Here is a 25967-nt window from a genome sequence, read left to right as displayed (position 1 = left end):
AAGAATTTTTAAACTCTTTCCAAGTTTACTTTATGATACAACTTGTTCGTCCCTGTTGAATTTGCCCCGTTAAATTAAATTCCTGACTTCGTCAATCCGCCATTGGGTTATAAGTGTACAAAATAGGTAGTGTTTATATAGTTGAGCTTTGGATTCGTTTTTGATAACATTTGTGTGATAATTAAGAATTTCTATGATTTCGAAAACTCTCATGAATGCTATTCTATTATTGTTATCAACTTTTAGTAAGCATTAGCATTTGAAGGTTGTGTTATGTTTTTTTGCTATCACTTGGAGGATTAGGCAAAAAATGGCCTATAATGTGCTTTATCAGGTACATTTGTCGTTCTATGTTTCCACATTCTTTTCACTTGTACTGTTAATCTAACCCAAAACAACTTGTAGGATATGGTTTAAGCCACTAGAGTATTTTTGTGTTAATCATGTTCCATTAACTAGGAGACTGTATGTATAAAAGTTGCACAAATGCACGTTTTTATTTCTAAAGATCGTATAAAATCGTCTTATTTGTGAAGCGGACCCAAATAATGCTTATTCACGGGTTGATGCTTAATTAATGATCGGCTAACATAGGACTTCCCTCACTCGTATATCCATTAGGCTTAGAAGGTGGACAATGTACAAGTCCACTCATACATACTATGGGCTTAAATACCACTTCAGAGATTTTTGGAGACTCCTAAGATTTGAACGTGTGAACTTTTAGACACGCTGTCTCTGCTATAATGTGAGAAAATCATCTCATGCAAAACATTAAGATGGTGGTTGACAACCAATCAATACTCTTATTCATTAATAGAAAAATACACATTTAATTAATTATATGCAGGTATATGATGTTTTGTTATCAAAATAAATTGCTCGTTATTTAACTATTTGTATTTTAATAGACTATGTTATTAGTAATAGGTTAATCACTTCGTCTTGCACTTTCATTTTCGAAATTGGTATAAATGATTTTTTATTTTTTGCGTTTTTCTTATATATTGCCCCACAAATTTTAATAAATAATTAATAAATTTATAATATAGGAGTCGATACATTAAATTTTTCTGGCTACGTCACTGTAGTACATCAAATCCACCACTATGCTAAATTAAGAGTCTAAGACCCATCTCATGAAAGATTTGAGGCCCATTCCACCTGGGTCAGTCCAATGACCCCAATGTTCGTTTTCCTGGATGATAAAATACTCCCAAGTCCAACTATTATTGGTTCAGCCCAATATATAGGTCTAGTTCTTCGGGCTGAGCCCAATTTGGAGCACCAAACTCCTATGTTGAGCTGTACTCAAATGTAACACGGCCAATTAGGGCTGAGCATTGGTCTAAGACCGGATCAAACCGGACCCGGACAGAAGACCGAAAGTAAAAATTTAGTAGACCGAAGACCGGGCCTAAAACTTTCGGTCTTGGACCGGACCAAACCCTAAATATTTGGTTCGGTCCGGTCTTGGACCGAAATGGACCTAAACTAGTTTTTTCACTTTTTCGTATACGATAATTAGATTTTAATTCCGCTAAAAAAATTACATTTAAATAATTAGACGGCTCTTTTTACGAAAATCATTGACAATACTAATTTGAAATGTCTTTGAAGATAAAACGTTAATTTGATTCATGACATTTTAGTGATTAATCTTAAAAAACATGAAATTTGGTCCATTCGGTTCGGACCTAAATTAACCGGTCTTGGACCAGACCGAACCGAAGACCGAAACTTGAAAAAATGAGAACCAAGGACCGGACCAATATAATTCGGTCCGGGTTTGGTCCGGTCCGGTCCGATCCATTTTTCCAGTCCGGACCTAAATTTGCTCACCCCTACGGCCAATTTTATGGTTGGGTTGTTGGGCACGAATATGGCCCACGGAAAAGTGAATAAGCAAGTCCAGAACGAGTTAGCGGGCCGAGGTTTGGTCAATTTTTGAAAATGTCTTGATTGTCCGACCTAATTCAATGGACATGACGATCTATGGATAGTTTGCCTAAGCTACGCAGGAAAAATGGTTGTGATTCTTGTGAAGTGATAACGATCATTATTCCAATGTCCATTATAGACCATTTTATTGCCTCAGATGTCGCTAGGAGATACTCTTGATCGACAACAAAAAATCACCATTTCACTAACAAATTGAACAACCTTATAAGATTATATAAATTACGCTCAATTGCAAGCTTAAAACATGCTACGAGTAACGAGTATTAGGTTACGGAGACATTCTCGCATGTCTATGTATAATTCCTACTTTAAGTATAAATCCTTAAGGCACATTTTAGAAAAACTCTTAATAATATTTCTGTTCCGGGTATGAATTCCGAAGCAGGTTTGTTTACCACGCTAGCTTTGTCGAATAATGCCTCTTCTAGCCTTGATTGCTCTCCTCGGCTTTCTCCTGCAACAACGAGCAAACTGAGGGCTTGGCTTGGTGCCAAGCGTACTCACTCCGACGCTCAAGTCAGTGAACTTATTGTGATTAAGTAGTATGTTGCTTGATGACGTGTATTGTAGAGAGATGAGAGAGATAATACCAATTTAAGGGGTTCTTAGGTTAGATTCTGGATCCCTTCCTCAATGAGGATTGAGGAGTATTTTTAGACTTTCACCTTTTGTCACGTAGTGGCCAAGTGGGCCAAGTGGCCCAGCAGGTGGAAAGACTGATCTACCCTCGGCCGAGGGACCTATGGCGGCCTACGAGCCTGGTTGACTCCATGCCGGGGTTCTTGGATATGAGTACGCGGGTATGTGCCCATTTGTAGGTTGCCATGCCGAGACCAGTGTGGCAGTAGAAAGGTCGCATCGATCGGGATGTCTAAGTCATTGGCTTGCTGTGGATATCTTTGACCTCGTTCAATATGTTGACTTGGTCAGCGGTGCAGAATATGCCCCATCAATTTCATTGTTGTCAAAAAAAATACGAGTAATTACTATAGTACATAACTTATCATAAAAACTTTGGAGAGACGATATAGGCCAACATACAGAAGACAAACGGAGAAAATGGTGGTTAGAAGTTAGATAATGACATTAGGAAAAGGGACAACACAAAGAGAGAGCAGTCCGTAGTCTTGCTTAAGATCGCCTTATTTCAGATCGTAATAAGACCTCTTACAAGTGAGAAACACATGGATGGTGGGACACCCCCATGTGCTTTCCCACTCACACCCTAAATGGGTTTTTTGTGAGAGGAAATGGTATCCGTCTGATCATTTCAGACGGATATGGCGGTCTGAAATAAGAATTTGTGAAGAGAGAAAGATTAGCTAGTCCTAGCTTAGTGTGTTTTCCTCAAAGTAACCATGTTAGGCCTAGTTCGTCATTAGTTTACCAAACCTTTAGGGTCCGTTTGGATTGAAGAAATTGGAGAGAAGGGGAGGGGAGGGAAAGGGAGGAATTTAATTTCCTTTGTTTGGATAAAAAATATGGGAGAAAGGAAATGGAAAGGGAGAGAAATGAGAGGACTTATTTTCCCTCCTATAGAACAAATTATAATCTTTCCAAGGGTGGCAAGATTTGGAAAGAAAACATTATTTGGACTCTAATTATACCACCACCATCGTTCAATCCTCCATACATTCTTCATCTCCCTCCTTCCTCCCCTTCCATTTCCCTTCATAATTTTTGTTATCCAAACACCCACATTCCATTTGCCCTCCCCTTCTCTCCCCTCCCTTCACCTCCCCTCACTCCCCCTCCCCTCCCTTTCCCTCCTAAAATTGTATCCAAACGGACCCTTAGTGTATATTAATAAGCTAATAAAACTGACGAGGGAGAGCTTTAAGATTTTTTTTTTTTTTTTTTTTGGCAATCGTAATGAAAGGTTTACACAATGCTTAGCCGACTCTCCGAGTTAGACTTTATTATTACATTATTAGTAAAGGAAATTAAACTAAGAGTGGGATTATCAAATAGAAAATGCTTCTTAAATAGGCGAGGAGAGCTTTAAGATTATGACGTGGTTCTATTGGTTAGAATATGAACTCAAATGAATGGTATATTGGTATTCAACTCAAAAATGTTTCATTGAGCTAATCCCTTGCATATACCAAAATCCAAAGCATCACTATCATTATTAATTTATATTTACACAAATTCTTAGTTAAGATTTAAGACTAGTCGATCTGTTTTAAGCTTAAGACTGGTCAAATACTATGAATAAAACAAAACAATAATACATGGAGAAAAATAATTTATATGCTTAAGTGGGTTGATATTTGGCCTGATTTAATATAAATCCGTCTTAGGGAGAGTAATTGATTTATTAATTAGTTGACAATTTCTATCATATAAATAAATCAAGTACTCCATGCATAAATCATATATAATCATCTTTCAAGTTTCAACGTAATATATTTTATATTTACTCATATTAGCTTATAATGCTAGTTGGCTACTCGTTTTTGGTTGGTAGGTCATTTTAATACAAAAATCATTAATTTTAACGAGTATATTATTTTCAAGGCTAAAAATACAACAGCAATACAGTATATGTCAGCCTACACATATACTCCCTCCGTCCCGCTCAATTGTTATCGTCATTTGATTTTGGCACAAAGATAAAAAAAAGGGGGAAGGGACCAATTACTACGTGACAAGTGGAACAAAAATGGGTGGAATTCGATTGAAACCTTAAAATATAATACCTTTATGCATTTATATTTGGGACCTTATTTTTCTGGTGGAATATAGAATCTACATTTGGTTTAAGACGTCCTTGATATAGTTATTCGGTAGGTAAAATTAATTTGATAAATATATACTCCCTATGTCCCGGTCATATATTGTCCTTTTCCATATTGGGGTGTCTCAATGAGTTGTTGTCCTTTTTATTTTAAGAATGAACTTAATGAATCAAAAAAAAAAAAAATTGATTCATTAAGTTCATTCTTAAAATAAAAAGGACAACAACTCATTGAGACACCCCAATATGGAAAAGGACAATATATGACCGGGACAGAGGGAGTATATATTTATCAAATTAATTTTACCTACCGAATAACTATATCAAAGACGTCTTAAACCAAATGTAGATTCTATATTCCACCAGAAAAATAAGGTCCCAAATATAAATGCATAAAGGTATTATATTTTAAGGTTTCAATCGAATTCCACCCAACAATGTTCGTAAATTTAATGACCATAATCAGAGACCTGGTTCGCACGCTCATGGCTAAACGAGGCCTTAAACGCCCCCAAACTATATTTAATTTAATTTATATTTTATATGGAGAAGTATATTCAAGTAGGGTGGGCGTATAATAATAAGAAGACATTGATGAGATTCACAGGTATCTCACGTACTGCTGGAAATGGGCTGGTGATAATATTGAGGACCATTCAACATCCACTGTATCATCCATGTACATAATTGTATGTGTATGTTTGCCCATTTCAAGGCAACTCACCTCTCATCTTAGCCATCTTTGTGTGCTATTTGTCTACTTGTTCATCCATTTAATGTCGATAATAATTATTGTATAAAACCGTCTTATAACATGAGTTAATTTAGATATATATATATATAAAACACTTATTGTTTTGGTGTCAAATGAATAAGGGGATTATATTATAATATAGAGTAGGTCTCCCTTTAGACGGCCATTTCCGTCTGAAGGCTTCAGATGGGCTAAATTTGACCATTTTATGGTCATATGTGATCATTTAAAAATAATCACATTTTTACCTAGAAAAATTAGCGTTTTTAAATGGTCATATTTGACCATAAAATGGTCACATACAGCCCGTTTGAAGCCTTCAGACGGAAATGGTCGTCTAAAATGAGAATTTGTGTATAATATATGGGGAAGGATAAGCGAACCTGACACTTAATGTATGTCTACTATGAAGTAGGAGTATATCTATATTATAACCACTCGTCCGCTAAACTTAAACATTTTCGGTAAATAATCTAATGGTATAAAACGGGTTGATTCTACAATTTGTAACACAATGCATATTAATTGACCAAATCTATAAATGGAGTTGCATCACGACCTACTCCATAATTGTTTCCTATAATTAGACACAAATGGATGCTTATTTTAGTTTTAGACTATGTCCTGGATGAGCTATGATGAGACCATGTCATTGTGAAAGAGTCATGATTGATTGATTGCTCAATAATATTTTATTCTCTAAGCAGTGTAAATCCTCCGTTCCATTTTACGTCCTAGGTCATGTCCCAACAGTTCCCATTATAATACATAATCACTTTGAAATATAATTACCATTTATATTATTTGAAGTGTGAACCATTACGTGATTAAGGCAGTGAGATACAAGTTGTGGCATTAAAGTGAGACACGCGATCTTAATGATAGAATATTAGTAAATTAATGTAAATTATTTACGTAATATTAGTTGTGATTAGTTGCTATACTTGTATTTATCTAATTAGCATAATTATAGCCTTTTAGTTATTTAGTTCCTAAATTAGGGGATACTAATTTGTATATTTATACTAACTCATGAATCAATAAACATGATCCATTAAATTAGATAAATACAAGTATAGCAACTAATCACAACTAATATTACGTAAATAATTTACAGTAATTTACTAATATTCTATCACTTAACTCTTTTCCCCAATATCATTTTCTAAACTCCCACATTTTATGATTTATTTTTTAAAACTCCTACATTTTATATATGAACATTTTCTTTATACTCCCACAAAAATCCCACATTTACCAAATTTTAAAACATTTTTTTGAGGAAAATCAATCATGAACTAACTTCATTTTTTTCCGAAACCTAACTTTTGATGAATCGGAATGTCCATTTATGAGTATGATCGATATTACTCAAAAAAGTCTTAATTTTATCAAAAACAATCTTTAGCTGAATATTTTAGAAAAATGTTCACTACGTCGGAGTTCTGTAAATTTCTATTACAAAATATGGAGTTTTGAAATAGGGTATAGAATAGAGGTGAGTTCTGAATTAACCTATTTAGTATTGTTAACGACTAATTATAAGAATAATTACAGTTCGTTAATGAAGACTGTTTCATACAAGAATTTACGTCTCACCAACTAAACTTATCTTTAAGACACAATACCTCTCGTTCTTTCTTCTCTTTCTCTATCTATTAAAGATTTATTAGCCTCTCAATGGACTTGGTTAACGTTATACGGCGAAGCCAATTTGAATTATGGTAGGAATCGGTAAATGTTTGTTGTTGTTTTTTATTGTCAAAAGCATCAGTAAAATGTTGTAAAAACAAATGGTCAACCAATTAAGAGTAGGTCAAAATCACAAAAAATTAAATATAATGGACCCATGTGCCAAGAGAATCAATATAGTTGTAAATTTACGTACTTTGTAAATTTGCAACGTCCAAGAAATGAGGGAGATCCCCCATACACTTTGATGCGCACTTGTCGGCACCATACATCAATTAATTCCTTCGATCTCTTTCATTTATATCCTTTTTTTTTCGATATATATTTATATCGGTTTTTCTAACGTGTTCCTCAAGGACATACGATATATAAGAAGTCATATAAAAAATATATTTAAGGTTCAAATTCATGTTATTATTAGTCGTAGTTTTTATTTTCAAATGTTTTATGAGAGACTGGGGCTATTAATGTGTATATTCGTCAAGCTAGAGTATTTTTTTTTTTGGCATTAACATGTTTGGATGTTTTTCTATGTTATCAATTTTATTTACTAAAGTACTAATAAAGACATACTAATGAATTTTGTTGTGTTCGGCTTTGGTGAATAATTTTTTTTTTTTGTAAGATCTATTGTATTATTCCGTAATTGAGTACAAAGTTGAATAACCCTATAAAAAGGCTAATATAAGTAAATAGATAAATTTATTTATAAAAAGTGATGCGACATCTACAAAATAGATCAAATAAAATTAGATACAAATCTATAAAAATAAACCAAAATAAATTATTCGTAAAACATAGATCTCTAAAATTAATTTGTTCGCTTCTACACATCCTCTATTATAATGTTGTTTTATTATACGGCCTTTCTCATTTCATGAGAGGTTTTTAAGCTTTTGAAAAGTTTTGAAGAGAATTAATAATATTGTCTAACTTGATAGATTGTACATTTGTAGCTGATAATCTAACATCATCCGTAATATCATAATATCATACGATGATAAACCATTAAGGCGACGATCTTTCACATAATATAAAAACATGTAATAATGCATTATCATCATTCGGGACATCATCAACATTTTATCTTTGTGACTTTATTTACATCTTTGTCCAAAGTGTAATCCGTCTACAAACAAATACTTAGACTTCAAAAAAAAAAAAAAAAAAGTCAATAGATGGAGTGCTCCAATGAATGCAATGCACTCCCACCGTTGTAACGCTAACCCTTAACCTTGAATAAAAGACCAAATAATGCGGCTATTGTTTTCTTCCTATAAATTAAAACTAATACTAAGCCCGTCCACTTGTGTATAAATCTACGCAAAATTATTTAAAACGAATATATCCGTCTTACATAATAAAAAGAAATAAATAGATAAAAACACAATGTCTTTTAGCAAATAACAAATTCTTATCTCGTAGTGGCAGAGCCAGAAATTGATATTAATGGGGGCGAAAAAATTCAGTGGAGACGAAATGGTAATAATTTAAGGGAATTTCGAAAAAAAAAATCCGACTGACAGCGGGGGCGAGCGCCCCAGCTAAACCACCTAGATCCACCACTGTTATCACAATATCACTCACCTTATTATATAAAATGCGAGTAATATTAATTCGTTTTAACATTTAAAATGGATATGACCATGTTAACAGAGACCGAGTAATATATCTAGATATGATTATTTTATCCATATTTATTGATATAGCTTAAAGTCGTAGATTGAGCTTTTCCATAGATCCAAACCATTAGCTTAGTCGCACATAAAAACGCCTCTATAATAATTCCATAATTATTTAATATTCGCGTATTTGACTTTTTTTTTTAGGGTTGAATTATAGCAACTTGTGCACTTGTGTTATTTCCGTGTGAACTTATCTTCTTCTATCATATATATATCCCTCTCTAACCATCTACCTATTAACAACACCAAATTAATACAAACATCCTAACAAAACTCGACTTTTCACGAAATATTATTCGGTTTAGTCTGGATTTGAGCCGGTTACAGCTTACAATCTTAAAACATCCCTTTGAAAATACTTCATATCATTTAGTTTATCCCAGATTCGAGTCAGGTGATTATTATGGAAGCGATTGAAGTTCCGTCTCATTTTCTATGTCCGATCTCACTACAACTTATGAAGGATCCGGTAACAATAATAACGGGTATAACATATGATCGAGAAAGTATAGAGAAATGGTTATTTTCATGCAAAAATACAACATGTCCGGTTACAAAGCAATTGTTAATCTCTTCACCATTGGATAATGAGTATGATAATCATCATAACATGATGATTATCACGCCGAACCATACTCTACGTCGTTTGATCCAATCATGGTGCATGCTTCACTCGTCGGACGGTGTAGAGCGCATCCCTACGCCTAGGCAACCTATTATGGTCACACGAGGGTACGTTACCAAGCTCATATCAGACGCAAAGGAGTCGACGAAGTTGAGGTACTCTTGTCTTCAGAAGATCCGGTCTCTTTTGGAATCGTCTGAGACGAGAAACAAGAGTATTCTAGAAGTGGCTGGAGCATTCGAATATGTGAGTAGTATTTTAATGAAGGAATACAGTTGTGATAGAAGAGATAAAGAAGAGGCATTGTGTATTTTTGCACAATTTGATGAAAATGAGGGTTTTATTCTTAAAGGGTTGATTAAAAATAATGAGGATTATTTATTGTTAATTGAAGCGATTATTGGGTTATTAAGGTTCGGGTCAGCTCAGGTCAGGGAGAACGGGGTTAAGGTATTAAAGTCGATATATAAGGTAGCTGACCCTAATCAATTGAGTAATATCACGTTTGATATGATTGTTGAAGTTGTAAATGTTGTTAGGGATAATTTTTCTAACCAATCTACAAAGTGTGCTTTGAAGCTTCTAGTGGAGATTAACCCGTGGGGGAGAAATCGGGTCAAGTTAGTTCAAGCCGGGTTGGTCCATGAGTTGGTAGAGCTACTCGTAGATGGGTTGGATCGACGATCTAATGAGTTGGCCCTAGTGGTATTGGATCAAATATGTGGATGTGCTGAAGGGAGGGCGGCGCTAGTGGGCCACGCTACAGGGCTAGCAGTCGTGTCTAAAAAGATTTTACGGGTGTCACACGTGGCAAGTAATCGAGCTGTTAAGATTTTGTGGTCAATTTCGCGGTATTTGGCAACCGGCAAAGTGCTTGGGGAGATGTTGGAGGTTGGGGTGGTGGCTAAATTGTGTTTGGTCATACAAATGGAATGTAGTCCAAAGACTAAAGAAAGAGCTAAAGAGATGTTAAAGATGCATTCTAGGGTTTGGAAGATGTCACCTTGCATACCACCTCATTTACTTACCTCTTACCCATCTAATTAATTGATCAATTGGTGATTAATTACCATTTTTTCTATTTTGTAAATCGGATTTATAGAGAAATTACGCTAATTCTTATTCAGAGTCATATTATCGATCTCCACTAAGTGGATTCGATCATGTAACGCGAAAGAAAATTTTGTTAGATCTGATTTAATATAATAATACATACACTCATTGAATTTGAACCAATCAATGAACATCTATTCGATCAAATGTACAAATTATTGTTAATTGAAAATTTAGTGGCAGATATTGGAGCAAATGATAAGAAGAGGCTGAAGTTTAAACTATTGACTTTGTGTGTGAATATTTAATATTTAGTCGTTGAGCCAAGAGAGCCTCGGATGACAACTTTACACACAAATATGGAAAATCAGGAGGGCCATACATCACAAATTATAGAACAAGATAGTTTTGCAAGAAGAGACGGTCCATTTTATAAAGAGGTTATTTATTTAATGCTAATAAACAAGTTGATATATACCTAATGGGAGTATGAGACTGTTTCACTCAATAAATATTATCCCGACATAACTAAGGTTCTCCACTGTCGATATTGATCTGTCCAATAGTTTGAGTTTATAAAAATAATACCGACCAAGCATTTTTCATTAATTTAATTTGACAATTAAGTTATTATAACAATGTTTACGTCCTTCTCCAGCTTGCATATGAAAAGTTGTCTTCTTGTAAAAAAAACTATAATCAATCTTCATTATTTTTGTTTCTTTATAGAAGTTGAGTAAACAAGTAGTGATAGATGATGAAACTCTAAAAATTTGATTGGTATAATGTCCATATCAAATGCATCTACAATACATATGCGTGCTTAAATTAAGTACTCGTATATGAATAGATTGTCTGATGACGTACTTTGTAAAATAATTTAGCATGTATTCTCTTTGTTCCAACGTATTTATTTATGTGTAGTGATTTTAATTAAAGATAAATAAATGATTAATACGAAAAAAAATATATTCCGGTGAAAAGAATATTGGCATCTGGCGTTATCCCTACTTCTAACAATATATTCCGGTGCAAAGAATATTGGCATCTGGCTTTTGGATGCTTATAATTTCCCTCCTCCTTTTAACAAGCTTTTAATGGAGTGTATCACTAGTGCTTCATTCTCTTGTCTCTTAATGGTGAGATCTTTGGCTTTTTCCCTGGTAAAAGGGGGTTAAGACAAGGTGATCCTGTCTGATCACCATTGGTTTTTACATTGGGTATGGAGTATTTGAGTAGGATCTTGGCTTGTGCTACAGACAAGTTGAAGTTTCACTACCACCCTCTTTACAAACAAATGAAATTAACCCACTTAATGTTTGCTGATGATCTCTTGTTGTTTTGCAAAGGAGATGCACAATCCATTATGGTCCTGTTGAGAGCTTATTCTGCTTTTTCAGCTGCTTTTGGACTTCAAATGAATGCACAGAAATCTTGTGCATACTTCAGTGGGGTCAAGACTCAGCTGAAACATGATATCTTAGCTATTTCAGGATTTAAGGAAGGAACATTGCCTTTTAAATATCTTGGAGTGGCCATTACTGCAGGGAGATTAAAGAAGAAAGACCGTGCTGAACTGGTGGATAAAATTGTTGAGAGAATTAGAAATTTGGGTGCTCAAAGACTGTCTTATGCCGGGAGACTTGTTTTGGTTAATGATGTCTTAACTTCTATGTATACATATTGGGCCTCAATGCTTGTCCTACCTAAGGGGGTGTTGGCTAAGGTGGATGCTATTTGTAGGTCTTTTTATGGGAAGGTAAGTCAGAATATACCAGTTCCTCTGCTGAGTTGGGCAAAGATCTGTGTGCCTGTAAATGAGGGTGGATTAGGAATAAAGCAGAGTTTGTTCTGGAATAAGGCCTCTATAAGGAAACTTGTATGGTGGATAGCAGCTCATCCTGATAAGCTTTGGGTTCAATGGGTTCATCATGTGTATTTAAAAGGAGTCAATTGGCTTGATTATAGTCCTCCTGCAGATTCTTGTTGGCACTAGAGGAAAGTGTGCCAGGTCAAGGATCTGATTAGAGAGGGTTTTGTTGATGGACATTGGATTATAGGATCAAGAGGATATATTGTTAAGAGCTGCTATGATTGGTTAAGGGACAAGAAAGTTCAGGTTGATTGGCACAAGGCTGTTTGGTGTAATATGGCTTTACCTAAGCATTCCTTTATTGCCTGGCTAATCTCAATTGGGGCACTTCAGCTGAAGGATAAACTGGCTAGGTTGCAGATTTCACAAGATGATCTGTGTTGCCTATGTGAAACACACCAGCATTTGTTTGAGGACTGTCACTTCAGTAAGAGTTTGTTACATGGAGCTAGTACCTGGCTGAGTTCTGATCTTACACAGAGGAATATCTTGCACGTTATTAATAGAAAGAGATGGAGTTCAGTCCGTAAGAAGCTGTGTACTACTGCTGTTTTAGCGTGCTGGTACATGGCTTGGATGCAAAGAAATAGTGCTCGTCTGGAAGGTGTTGTTACCAGACCTGAACTGGTAATCCAACAGATTAGGAGGATGATTGTTTGTAGATTTAATGAATGTAAGCCTCGAGTATTTAGTCCAAAAGATAGAATAAGGTTGTGTAAGGTGCATTTTATTTGATATTTGCACAAAAATCATGTATGGTCCCAAAAACATATTGTAATTGCCGTTTTTAATGGAAAGCTTACATTTTAGCAAAAAAAAAAAAAAAACTTCTAACAATGTGGAACCCGATATTAAGCATAGTTCTAAGATTTTCAATAATATGTCCTAAATCTTTTATCGATTTAGAGAGTAATGTTGTAAATTATATACCCTAAAAAAAAACAATTCCTAGACAAAACTGTAAGACATTCCCAAGTTTAACAATTATATCATATTGTTCCGACTTAATAGTATATATTCGAAGTGCGTGTTTTATGATTCGTTTATCCGATCCGCTGTAATGTATTAAAGTAAATCACGGTCTAAATTGGAGAATAGTTCAACATTTTGTGAAACTTGTGGGACATAAGAGCCCTAATCAAATTGGGCTAGTTGCTTGTAAAGTGTCTTAATTAACGATTAGATGTTAAAGTCAACATTTGCATATGGACCATATCGAATGAACCATCGTTATTATTAACAATAAGATGTAAACCATACATTATAGAAGTTGGCTCGTCTAACACTTTAACGTAATTACATGGATCAAGATGGATGGTCAAACTCCTCTCTGTCATGCAACTCAAGTATCATTACGTAACAGAAATTCTTGTTTAAGACGGATTTATTCGTCTTAATCTTAAGATGGTTCAAATATAGTACAAAAGCATAATGCATTGGACAAGGTAAAAAAAAAATTGTGCTACATACCCATATGAAGTAATATTTGACCCATTTTAACATTAAGCAAGACTAGCTGATCATTACGTAAAATGAAGGATTGGCAAAATTAAAAGCCAAAAGAGTATTATTACATGGTGATTAATTAAAAACTCAAATGCTACTTAATTTATCACTCGGTAAATTGTTTGCTTACATTTTGCGTTTATATTATTTGTACCAAAACCCTAACATAACACATACGGAGTAAATTATAAAAGTTGAGTCGTATAACGCAATTACATGAATGGTCAAACTCCTCTCTTCCATAATAGTTCCATGCATGCATTATTACGTAAAATGGAGGTTGACAAAATAAAAAGTCAAAAGTATATTATTTTGCATCGTGATTAATTAAAAAGTCAAATGTTAATTTATTATTAAAATGTCAAATGCTGAAAAGTATTAGTGTTGAAGTAGATCGTGTATGGATTAACTTGTTTTGCTTCCTACGGTGAAAGGAGTACATACGTAGCTAATAACATTTGAAGTGCACTTTTATCCGAAAAGAGAATTAGTTTGTGGTTGGATTTTCAAGTACTGACTTGGCTTCAATCTGTTCTTTTGCGGCTTTGTACGTGACTACGTGGTGATAAGTGACATATTAACATCTGAATGTTCGATATTCTTTCGGTCTTAGTCATTCGTTTACTTCTTATATTCATTGTGAGATACGGAGTATATCTTAATTAAAGATATAGAAATATATCCAAATCAATCTAATCCAATTCAAGGCTGAACAAAGAATTATTACGGAACATAACCTATTTTTTTTTTCATACCGATCAGGACCAAATTCGGTTTAAGATTGCGCGTGTGACCTAATTGAGAGACGAATAACATACAAACTATCTCAATATTAACCCTATGACAATGTATGTATGAAACTATCATTTCGGTAATCAAAACTCACCATGGTCCTTTGTCTGGCCTAGGCTTCGTCTTTTCTATCTTGATTAATACATAGCGTGTCATTAAACGCCTTCATATAACAAAAAAAAAAATGTGATTAATTGCATACAAACGATATTGTATAAGTTAATATTTCACTTCAACTAGTGTGAAAAGTTTTTTCTTAAATCCAAGTGAACATATAAGCAAAGTCAAAACGACTCGCTTCAACTAGTGACAAGTTTTTTCTTAAATCTGTAAAAAATTACACCTCCGTCTTATTTAGTTGATATTTTTTTTTCTGTAATTAACAAATTGACCATGTAAACCGTAATTACCGATCATCTCACATTTGAAATGAACTCGAAATTCTAAGTGATCCTCCTTTGACCGACTTAATCTGACTCGGACCCATTCAGACCCGAACAACTCGCCTAAAAGGCTAAAACATAAGAGATTTACAAGAAAACGGGATGAGTACTGAGACAGCCCACAAAATTAAGCTCGGGCCCATTAGATGTGTCAGGTTAGTGTTGAGGCAATCAGATATTGGGCCGCCGTCTGGACCCGTTCAAATCATATAGCAAATCTATTTATGGGCCGAACAAGCATGTGTGTAAAGAAACAATCGGAATTTTCTCAATAAGTAGCTAGTAAAGAAACTCATTCTAAAAAGTAAAAAGTCCTTTTTTTTTATGATGAAAGGGTTGAATCCATCCCAGGCCCATGCATTCTCGCACCACCACATGGACCATGTAAGCCACCTTCTTCGGGGGCTGCAGTGGCCAAGTGATCATCGCCCCAGCTGGTAGTCGAACCCGGGATCTCTCAACTCCTGCATTTCTGCAAGTTTCAAAGTTTAACCCAACTACCACTAGACTAACACTACTTGGTTAGTAAAAGTCCTTTTAAATAAGCAAGGCCAAACACCACTAAGGCCTTGTTCTTTTGGATATAATTTTAGCTCATTTCATTTCAGTTCAACTTTATTCAGTTCAATTTGGTTCAGTTCAATTCAGTTTATCTTTTCTCAAATTAACTCTTACTCCCTCCATTCAACAATTATTACCCCATTTCTCTAATAAATAGGAGGAGTATTATATTGAAGTGGGGTGATAAAAGTTGAATGGAGGGAGTACTTCAGTTCAGTTCAGTTCAGCTCCATTAAATTAAGTTTAGCTCTGTTCAACCCAAAAAAAACAGGACCTTTATCGAGTTGAACTGAAATAAAAGTTAATTTTTGAAGAGATGAGTTGAACGAAACTGAATTGAACTGAATGAAGCTAAACTGAATTGAGCTGAGCTGAAATTAAGATGAAAAAAACAGGGCCTTAAAAATAAATGTCCAATAAAATACTACTCGTAATTCATAGTCTCATCCCTCTTTGCACCGTCCTCATAATTAGACCTGTCAAATGGGTTATTCAGGTGAGGTTTGAATCGGTTCAATTCGGATTTTGAGTCATTTTGGGTCAACAATTTATCGGGTCATTTCGGATCGTGTCGTTATAGGTCATTTTGGGTCCATCAAGTCATTTCGGGTCACTAAAGTCGGGTCACTTTGGGTCGGATCACTTTCGGATCGGGTCACTTTCGAGTCATACATTTCGGATCTCGGATCAGCTCGGTTCTGCCAGATCTACTCAAAATTAGCTTTATTCTGACAATTATATGCTTGGGATTGGGCTACAATAATGAAAATAAAATCCATTAGTGTATGCTTGGGCCTTGGGGTTGGGCTACAATTTTTGAGCTTGTCTTAGTGGAAGACCTTAGTTATGTCGAGAAGAACCTAATTTCAAATTCTCAGTTAATTTTTAATATTTTATTATTTTACAGAAAAATATTATTTGATGCCTTTGCCTCAATGAGTGACTCTTAAATATTTACCCATAAAGTTAATAGCTTAAACTTTGGCCCCCTTACTGTTAAATAGTTAACTCCAAGGTCCATCACTAGCTTGCCCTATACTAATGATCTTATAAATGACAAATACTTTCGAGTACTTGGAACTTCATGATCTACCTATACAAAGTCTTGTTTAAGACCGTCATAAATTAACACCTCCCAGTCTCTTAGGACTCTCACTACCTTCTTTCATTTTATCATTATATATAAATCGATAATTTATGTTACCATAATTTAAGACAGTTTTAAGTAAGAATGTGATCTACTTAAGCCATTAAGCTTTTTATTGCCGATCATTTTAATTTAGCTATTACGTTGACATTTACAAGCCTTTCGGTCCAAAAGCAACCGTAAACTGCTATTAGAAACATAATAAGATAAGTACAAATCTTAAATAAGATAAAGTATTTCAATATAAAACTTAATGACAAATGACTATTGACTTAACAACCACCTGTCTATATCGACCATCACAATAGATTGTGAGAATAATTCCAGAAGTTACGTTTATTTACCTAGGTCGCGATCTCATCCTATATTTTGGGAGAAATTAATCAAAACTAGTAGAAAATAAATGTCATAATCCATAAACAAAGACATATTAACGAAAATAAATGTCATAATCCAAGTTGGACGTTGAAAGATAATTGTAATACGGTCTAGGGTTTGGTCTTATTTAATGAGTACTTTAAAATCAAGTCAAGATACTCCCTCTATCCCGGTTATTTGTTGTTCTTTTTTATAATGGGTGTCTCAGTCATTTTTGTCCTTTATATTTTAAGAATGAACTTGATGAGTAATTTGATCATTCTCATTCAATTTGTTCCACCTGTCATTTAGTTATTGGTCACCTCCTCTTTCCTTGGTCTTTATGCCAAAACAGAAGGACAATAAATGACCGGGACGGAGAGAGTATAACAATAATAATTCTAATGTTGTCCTACAAATTTACATTAATTATCGTATTTTATTAAAGTCCTCAGCTTAGAAATCGTTTATTCACTACAAGAATTTGCAATGCTTAGAAGAAATACTTTCTTTGCATGAGCATGCATTTCATATTAATTTGTAAAAGTTGTTTGGTTTCACGTAAAAAGTAAAATTTCACTAGAATTCTCATTTACTCGGAAAGTCTATGTATAAGCAAGTTCCTTCATCATGGAGGATCGGAACTGTATTAAGCTGAAGTTGTACTTTTCACTTTTTTTTTTTCAACCAAACAAGATACTACTATATTAGTAATTTTTCTGAATTACTTCGTATAATTCATGAACTTTTAAGTGGGTAATCGAACAGTGGCCCCTAAGACCTTTAGGCATTACATAACCATTGCTTACCACAATTGTCAAGTTCGAATCCATTAAAATATACTCGTAATGAATTAAATAACTTTTGTGAGAGTTTTATCGTCCTTATAATTCTGTAATAGAAATTCCAAAGGTGTGAATGAGAAGGAATTGTAGTGCTCAACTCCAAAGTGACAAAGTAAGATAATGGTGAGATTGTACGAATACTAGAATAGAAGTGATTGGTGAAAATTAATGTTGTTTGTGTAATGTTTGGTCAAGATCATCATGCGCCTTTTGCCGGTGTTTACATTTATCTATATCTCTATCTTCATTCTTGTTGCTTTCCGCCATATCATTACATCATATTCACCAAGATTTTGTGCTATAATTATATTTTGCATTAATCAAAGTGGGGTTATTATCGGCTGCTCCTTTTCAAATCCCATTTTAAATGTGTAAAATTAGCCAATATTTTGTGAACGATATTTGCGCAAAGCAAATAGAAATAATTAAGTTACGATCTAGTGATTAAAACTTTTGTGATTTTACCGAAGATTGAAGTTTAAGTATGTCAAAAGCAATCTTGAGGGTTTATCTTTTGCCTTATAGATGTGATAGAATTATATTCCGTGATTCATTCAATATGAGAAGTTACAATATATACTAGCATTTACATTGGGAACACATAGCTAAACTAAGTAATAACTAAATATATACAAATATATTATTTACTAATACACCCCCGCAGTCAAAGCGGGGGGAGGATGGACGCTGAGACTGGAGCGAAAATGAGTAAAAAGCTGGCGAGGGAGTCCCTTCGTAAATATGTCCGCGTATTGAAATGGCGAAGGAACATGAAGAACTCGAACGCGTCCAAGCTGCACCTGTTCACGAACGAAATGTATGTCTATTTCAATATGTTTCGTGCGCTGGTGCTGTACGGGATTACCCGAAAGATAGACGGCAGAGATATTGTCACAGTAGACGATAGTAGCATTACGTAGTGGCATATGAAGTTCGAGCAAAAGGTTACGTAACCAAGTTGTTTCGGCCACTACATTAGCAACACCACGATATTCAGCTTCGGCACTAGATTTAGACACGGTTGCTTGTCGTTTGGACGACCAAGATATCAAATTGTCCCCGAGAAATACACAATACCCGGAAGTAGAGCGCGAGAGTTGGGGCAGCCGGCCCAATCAGCGTTAGTATACGCAGTCAAAGCATGTGATTTGGACACGGAAAAAGTAAGGCCGAACTCTAACGTAACTTTGATGTAGCGTAGAACACGCTTCATGAAATGCAAGTGAGGTTCCGTGGGTCGTGCATAAATAAGCAAATCTGCTGAACCGCATAAGAAATATCAGGACGTGTTATAGTAAGATATTAAAGTGCACCTGCAATGCTTCGATAGAGCGCGGGGTCAGCGACTTTCGGGTCGTCCGTGGCACTTAATTTAGCCGAAGTGTCTACTGGAGTAGCCGTGGGATTGCAGTCAGTCATAGATGCCCGTGCAAGAATAGACTTAGCATACTGTCCTTGAGAAAGAAATAAACCAGTTGTGGAACGAGTGACCGTAATGCCAAGAAAATGATGAAGTTTACCGAGGTCCTTTATTGCAAATTCACGGGACAGAGTGACAATTATTTGCTGCAAAAATTGTGGGGAAGAAGCAGTAATAACAATATCATCGACATACAGAAGTAAATACGCAGTATGGTGGCCTTGTCGATAGATAAATAGAGAGTTATCACAAATACTGCTCCGAAATCCTTGCGACATGATGAACGTAGCAAAACGGTGGTACCATGCTCGGGGGGCCTGTTTGAGGCCATATAAGGATTTCCGAAGTCGACATACAAAGCCCGGTTTAGTCTTATCGCAGAACCCGGGTGGTTGATGCATAAATACCGTTTCGTTTAAATCACCATGTAAAAATGTGTTCTTAACATCCAATTGATGGATAGGCCAAGAATGGTTAACAGCTAAGCTTAACACAGTACGAATAGTAGCCGGTTTAACAACAGGGCTAAATGTCTCGTCGCAATCAATACCCATCTGCTGTGTTTTACCATTAACCACCAAGCGCGCTTTATAGCGCTCAAGGCTACCATCGGAGCGATACTTATGGCGAAATAGCCACATGCACCTAATCACATGAGCATCGACGGGTCGGGGTACTAAATCCCATGTAATGTTTTCAATTAGAGCACGATACTCGGCTTTTATTGCGACTGTCCAATTCGGGTCACGAAGGGCGTCTTTGGGAGACTTGGGTAGGGGACTGATGGGTGTGGGAGTGTGGGTGAGGAGGTTTAGACGGTCGATAGGCTTGAATATACCGTGACTAGCACGAGTAGCCATTTGGTGGGTTGGGTGTGGTGGAGCTACGGGGGACGCTACACGGGATGTAGCAGGGCTGGTTGTTGGGCTTGGTGTCGTGGCAGGGGTAGTGTGAGGTGGTGGGGTAGTGGGAGGTGGTGAGGTAGTGTGGCTGGTTGTTAGGCTTGTGGGCGAGGGAGGGGTTATGGGTTCGGTTTGGGCAGAGGGATTAGGATAGATAAAGGTGTCGAGGGGTAGGGGTGTTTGGAGGAAGTCGTAGGTGGAGGAGGTGGTGGGGTTAGTGGTGGCAAAAGGGAAGGTGTGTTCGTCGAATGTGACATGCCGGGACAAGATAATTTTGCCTAAGGTGAGTTCAAAACACCGGTACCCTCGGTAGTTAGCGGGATAGCCTAAGAAGACACAACGAGTAGACCTTGGTTGAAGTTTATTTTGACGAGTGGCTGACAAATTTAGATAACATAAGCAACCAAAGACTCTTAAGTGGGAATATGTGGGGTGACGGAGAAAGAGGGCAGAAGCGGGTGATTGATAGGATTGGAGTTTGGATGGGAGTATGTTGTGTAGGTAGGTGGCGGTGTGAATGGCGTCAACCCAAAACGTGGGGGGTAGGGAAGCGTGTAGAAGTAAGGTTAGCATGATTTCATTAAGTCGGCGAATCATACGTTCTGCTTTACCGTTTTGAGGGGAGGTGTGTGGACATGAGAAGCGAAGGGTTATGACGTTTTGTTGGGCAAGGTTATGAAAGGAGGAGTTATCGAACTCGCGACCCATGTCACATTCGAAGCTTTTTATTTCTTTTGAAAATTAGGTGCGAATTAAGGCACGGAGTTGGATGAATTTTTGAAATGCTTCGGATTTGAATTTGAGTGGATAAACCCATACATATTGACTATAATTATCAATGAGAACCATGTAGTATTTAAATCCACTCTTGCTAAGAAGAGGGGAAGTCCACAAATCACAATGTATAATATCAAACGGTAAAAGAGACATAGAATTCGAATCATTAAATGGGAGTCGTTTATGTTTTCCGACTTGACAAGAATGACAAAGATGGAAGCGGTGCTCCTTATTACAATTAATAAAATTGTGACTATTAAGAAAACTAGTAATGTTGGAACAGGGATGGCCTAGGAGAGGGTGCCATAGGTCACGTGGAGACTCGGCAAGGACCGTGATGGGTGGGTCTTTTGATGAAGTGGTTGTCACAGGGTAGAGATTACTGGTGCTATTGTTCCTCATTATCGTTCTCCCAGTCCGAATATCCTTCACAGAGAAACCATTTGGGTCAAATTCCACAGTAACATTATTATCCTTAGTGAATTGGCGAACGGATATAAGGTTTTAATAATGTTAGGGGCGTAAAGGACGTTTTTAAGGGACAATTGTCGGTCAGGGAGGTTTATGGATGCGTGACCCGAACCAAGGACGGGAATGGACTTGCCATTACCGACAAAGATTGACCAAATAGAACTCAAATTAAAAGGAGGATTTAGCGTACCTGACTCGGTGGTGAGATGTGACGAGGCACCCGTGTCCATAACCCATTGAGCATTATCAGGTAGGACCAGCGTCATAGTTTGAAATGCCTGATTCATGTTCGACATTTCGTACCCTGATGGCAGAGCAGCAAGATAGGCATGCCCTTAGGCAGGAACCGGACCCGAGAACCGCGGCTGACTGGGTTGCGCACGGACCTGCTGCTGCGGCTGCCAAGTAGGGGCCCACCTCTGTTGAGCAGGGTAGGGACAAGGAGGTACGCCCCAGGGAGCATTCCAAGGTGTACCAGGCCAAATAGGGACGGTGATCGCTGCCGGGACCGAGGATGATTTACTGCTACTTCCATTATTACTGCCATTACCACCCCCTTTGCCAGAATTCTTCCAATTTCCTTGCTTCCCACCCTTCCCCTTATGGTAAGACTTCTTATTATTATGCCAATTTGAATTACCACGAGATGAGGGAGACTCATTACCTGAAGATTCGGCCTCAATGGCGGCAGGGGCAGCGAGGGCAGTCGGAGCAGCTTCAGACCAAGCGGACTTTCGTTGCTCTTCCAGTTGGAGCATGCTACGGGCAGTCTTGAAGGAGGACAATTGTTGGTTAATAAAAGCACCAACGACATCATACTCAGACAGTTACCCGCGAACCAATTGAAGAACAAGACGCTGATCATCAACCTTACTACCGACGTCATTCAATTGAGTAGCAATTTCCTTCAGTTTTTGGCAATAATCATCCAATGAAGACGCTTTTTCCAGCGACATATGAGTGCACTCGTGTTCCAACGCCGCCGCGTGAGAAACCTTGTTGTTGTGAAAATGATTTTTGAGACGAAGCCATGCCTCATGGGCTGTAGAGTCGGCTTCAAGAATGCGGAGAAGGACCTCATCAGAAACGGATCCGTAGATCCATTGAAGCACATGAGAATCAATTTCACACCACGACGCGTAGTCGGCATCGGTCTTGGATGGCGGTTTTGTACCATCAATATGGTGAAAGACTTTATAACCTCGAGTATGGAGGGTAAAAAGCTTCACCCAAGCGGAGTAATTGACTTTAACTCCATCAAGCATTCGAAGCTTATTAAGAATATTGGAGACGGAATACACCGGATGGAGAGTGGACTTACCAGAGACTTCGTTATCGGTTTTAGGAACTCTGTTGCCGTTCGTCATTGCCGTGGCTGATGATGATGGCGGCTGAGGGAAGTTTTTTTTTTTTTTGAAAACCCTAAACTACTGATACCATGATAGAATTATATTCCGTGATTCATTCATTATGAGAAGTTACAATATATACTAGCATTTACAATGGGAACGCGTAGCTAAACTAGGTAACTAAATATATACAAATATATTATTTACTAATAAGATGGACTCGACTCTCGAGTCTATCAAGTATCCCTCCACAAAAGGGTGGTAACCTGTATATATGGTTCACAGGGTATTACGTATATTTAGGGATTAATCAACGTATACCAAAGATAACGAATGGGGGTTTCCTTGTTATCCAAAAATGATGAATTTGAAATTAGAAATAAAAAAGTGTACAACGCACGACATGGTAATATAAGCATGTTCTAGGTCGACTTCTATAAATTATTTTGTACGGAGTATCACTTAAAATTGCTATATGAATTTTAATTATTAGTAGACATTTAATCATCACATATTTATCTAAAGTTCAAATAAAATCACCAAGGTATTTTTGTAAGCAAAAAAATAATACGTAGACGTACATGTGCAAACATACACACACAATTGATATTTTATTTAAGTAATTTGGAAGTAATTATACGTAGACGTACATGTGCAAACATACACACACAATTGATATTTTTTTTTTTGGTGTGGAACATACACACACAATTGATATGAAGGACCTACATATCAAATTTCATGCAGGAGTTATTATGATATCAAAGTTGGTCCAGACGCACCCCTTAGCTTATTCAAATTATGGAATAATCGCATGCACATATATTGCATATTGGGAATAAAAGATTCATAAAAGTCATGGCCCTATGAGTAATTCCCCGTACTTAATGATCCATTTATAGGTGGGTTGACACGAGATTTAGTTGGTCGGGTTTGGGTTGATTTTTTAAAAACAATATGACACGAATAACCTCTTTATTAAATTAACCCTCAATTTAAGTTAATCCTCCGTCGCGTCACATAAATATATTTATACATTCCAAATATTGACATGACAAGAAAATATGACATGAGTCCGACACAAAATTAACAGGTTTGATTTGAGACTTGATGACCCATTTGTGTAATTAAGTCAACATGAACATAACACGAGATTTATTTGAGATGGATTTGGGTCAAAGTATTTGTCACCCGTTTACATATGATACGAATATAAACCTACATAACTTGAGCTGTTTGTCAAGTCTAATAAGGAATAAATCATTAACATACTAGTATAAATATATATTTTTTTTGGAGGAGGTATAGTGTTGGGGTTATTTTGCTATTGTTTGTTCAAATAGAGTGCATGACATGCTCACACTCAATATTTATCATGATTATAGATAGGCTATTTATAGTGACACTATTTAATTATCACCAAGCTTGAATGATGAATAGAGAAACCATTTTCATTATATATATTTTGTGGAACTCATAATAATCTATTTTAAATAAAGTTACACGGAGTATACAGCAGCTGGCAAGTTATAATTACTTTTTCCATTAAATGTTGCATTCACATATGAGTATATGCACCCCACACGACCCTCCTAATGCTTCTGTTTGAAGTAATGTCAATTATATGCTATGCTAGTATGTTTATTTTAATTTTTTAGATATATGTTATATGCCATGCTATATTGGAAAATAGTTGTAATTAGTGATGGAGTTAGGATTTAAATTTACTGGGAATTAAAAAGTCTAGAGGGGATGTATATGGTGAATACTGAACAATATAAGGAATAAAAGACGGAAAAAGTTCGAAACTTGAACTATAAACTTTGACTTCTTCATTTTCTAGCGAGGATGAGCGTCCTGCTAGTCATTCCCTAATTCCACCACTAATTGTAATCGAGTATGTAACTAAAATGGGTCTGATGTATAATAATTTTTTTAGCATGTAAGTATAGCGAGATTTATTTGGAATTAGAACCGTATTCTTATACAAATTTTGTGATACATTTATGTAGCTTCTTTTACAGATGAAAATGACGGTTTAAATGAAAAATTGATAATTTATGATTTCACGAATACCAATATTACGGTGCACTATTATTACCGGAGTTGAGAACATTTTCATTTTCTTTTCTCTCCATTTTATCTTATAATTTTATATACGAGTAATGTACATAACCGTTAATTAAAAATAAAGAGTTGGATTTGTATTATTGTCTTTCAAAGACAACTATTCAAAGGGGTTTGAACAACAAGAGGAATCAATTTTTCCATATAGAGGATCTTCTTGCGGTTTACTCGTATTGTTTTTCGGGGGGGTCCTTCACCTAGCGGTCCTCATCTTTGTTATAGCTTGGCCTTCTTTCTTATTTGATCCTATCCTATGATAGACAAAGCTAATATATCGCCAAAAGCCAACTCGTCTCACACTTGCTTACCAAGTTTTAAAGCTCAACTCACTTCATTACAGTTGTATCTCAATCCACGCACTTCAATTCAGTTCATCTATATTTAACGTTCTTCAGTTCAGTTCAGCTCACTTCAGTTTAATTTAGCTTCATTCAACCTAAAAGGACGTGACCTAAGTAGATTGTCGTTTGATCTTTTTATTTTTTTGGTTAAGAGAAGCGGATTACATCCAAACTAGTAAACGAAAAAGTAAAATAACCTACTAAAAGAAACGGAAAACCAACAAACTAAAACGGAAACATAGTCACAAAACACGGCCAAACAACTCCTCCCATATCTTGCTGAATAAGATGGAAGTCTTGAACAACTGAGTCGGCATAATAGTATGATCTATCCGGCACAGCTGCATCGTTTGTGATACTCCAAGATTCGTCATCCAATCCACACACATTAGCCTCCCGCTATATGTGCACAATCCCCACTTACTACAAAAATGCATATAAAATGATTTAAAGACAGTCCAATCTGGTCAATTCATTCTACACGAGTCTAACACGACTACACCCATATATTCATGTGTTTAAAACCTGACAATTAGCAAAGCAAT

At 36.1% G+C, this 25967-nt stretch overlaps 2 protein-coding genes across 2 annotated transcripts; both read left to right on the top strand.

Annotated features, from left to right (window-relative positions):
- Positions 1–9091: 9091 nt before the first annotated feature.
- Positions 9092–10665, top strand: LOC141619508 (E3 ubiquitin-protein ligase PUB23-like). The gene has a single exon (XM_074436548.1). It carries the CDS (start codon positions 9237–9239, stop codon positions 10503–10505), a length of 1269 nt encoding a protein of 422 aa, XP_074292649.1. The 5' UTR covers positions 9092–9236; the 3' UTR covers positions 10506–10665.
- A 1068-nt stretch (positions 10666–11733) lies between these two features.
- LOC141590322 (uncharacterized) lies at positions 11734–13119 on the top strand. Its single transcript, XM_074410922.1, has 2 exons — positions 11734–12426; positions 12508–13119. Exons 1-2 carry the CDS (start codon positions 11734–11736, stop codon positions 13117–13119), a joined length of 1305 nt encoding a protein of 434 aa, XP_074267023.1.
- Positions 13120–25967: the final 12848 nt, after the last annotated feature.

The sequence above is a fragment of the Silene latifolia genome, chromosome 1, assembly GCF_048544455.1.
Source record: "Silene latifolia isolate original U9 population chromosome 1, ASM4854445v1, whole genome shotgun sequence".
NCBI classification, from domain to species: Eukaryota; Viridiplantae; Streptophyta; class Magnoliopsida; order Caryophyllales; family Caryophyllaceae; genus Silene; species Silene latifolia.
Note: the sequence above shows the minus strand (reverse complement) of the source record. Positions and strands in the feature narration are given on the sequence as shown.

Coding starts and splice junctions, on each gene's coding strand:
- LOC141619508 (XM_074436548.1), top strand. CDS start 9,237: ATGGAAGCGATTGAAGTTCCGTCTCATTTTCTATGTCCGATCTCACTA.
- LOC141590322 (XM_074410922.1), top strand. CDS start 11,734: ATGGAGTATTTGAGTAGGATCTTGGCTTGTGCTACAGACAAGTTGAAG. Junction 12,427..12,507: donor CTCATCCTGATAAGCTTTGG/GTTCAATGGGTT, acceptor TGTTGGCACTAG/AGGAAAGTGTGCCAGGTCAA.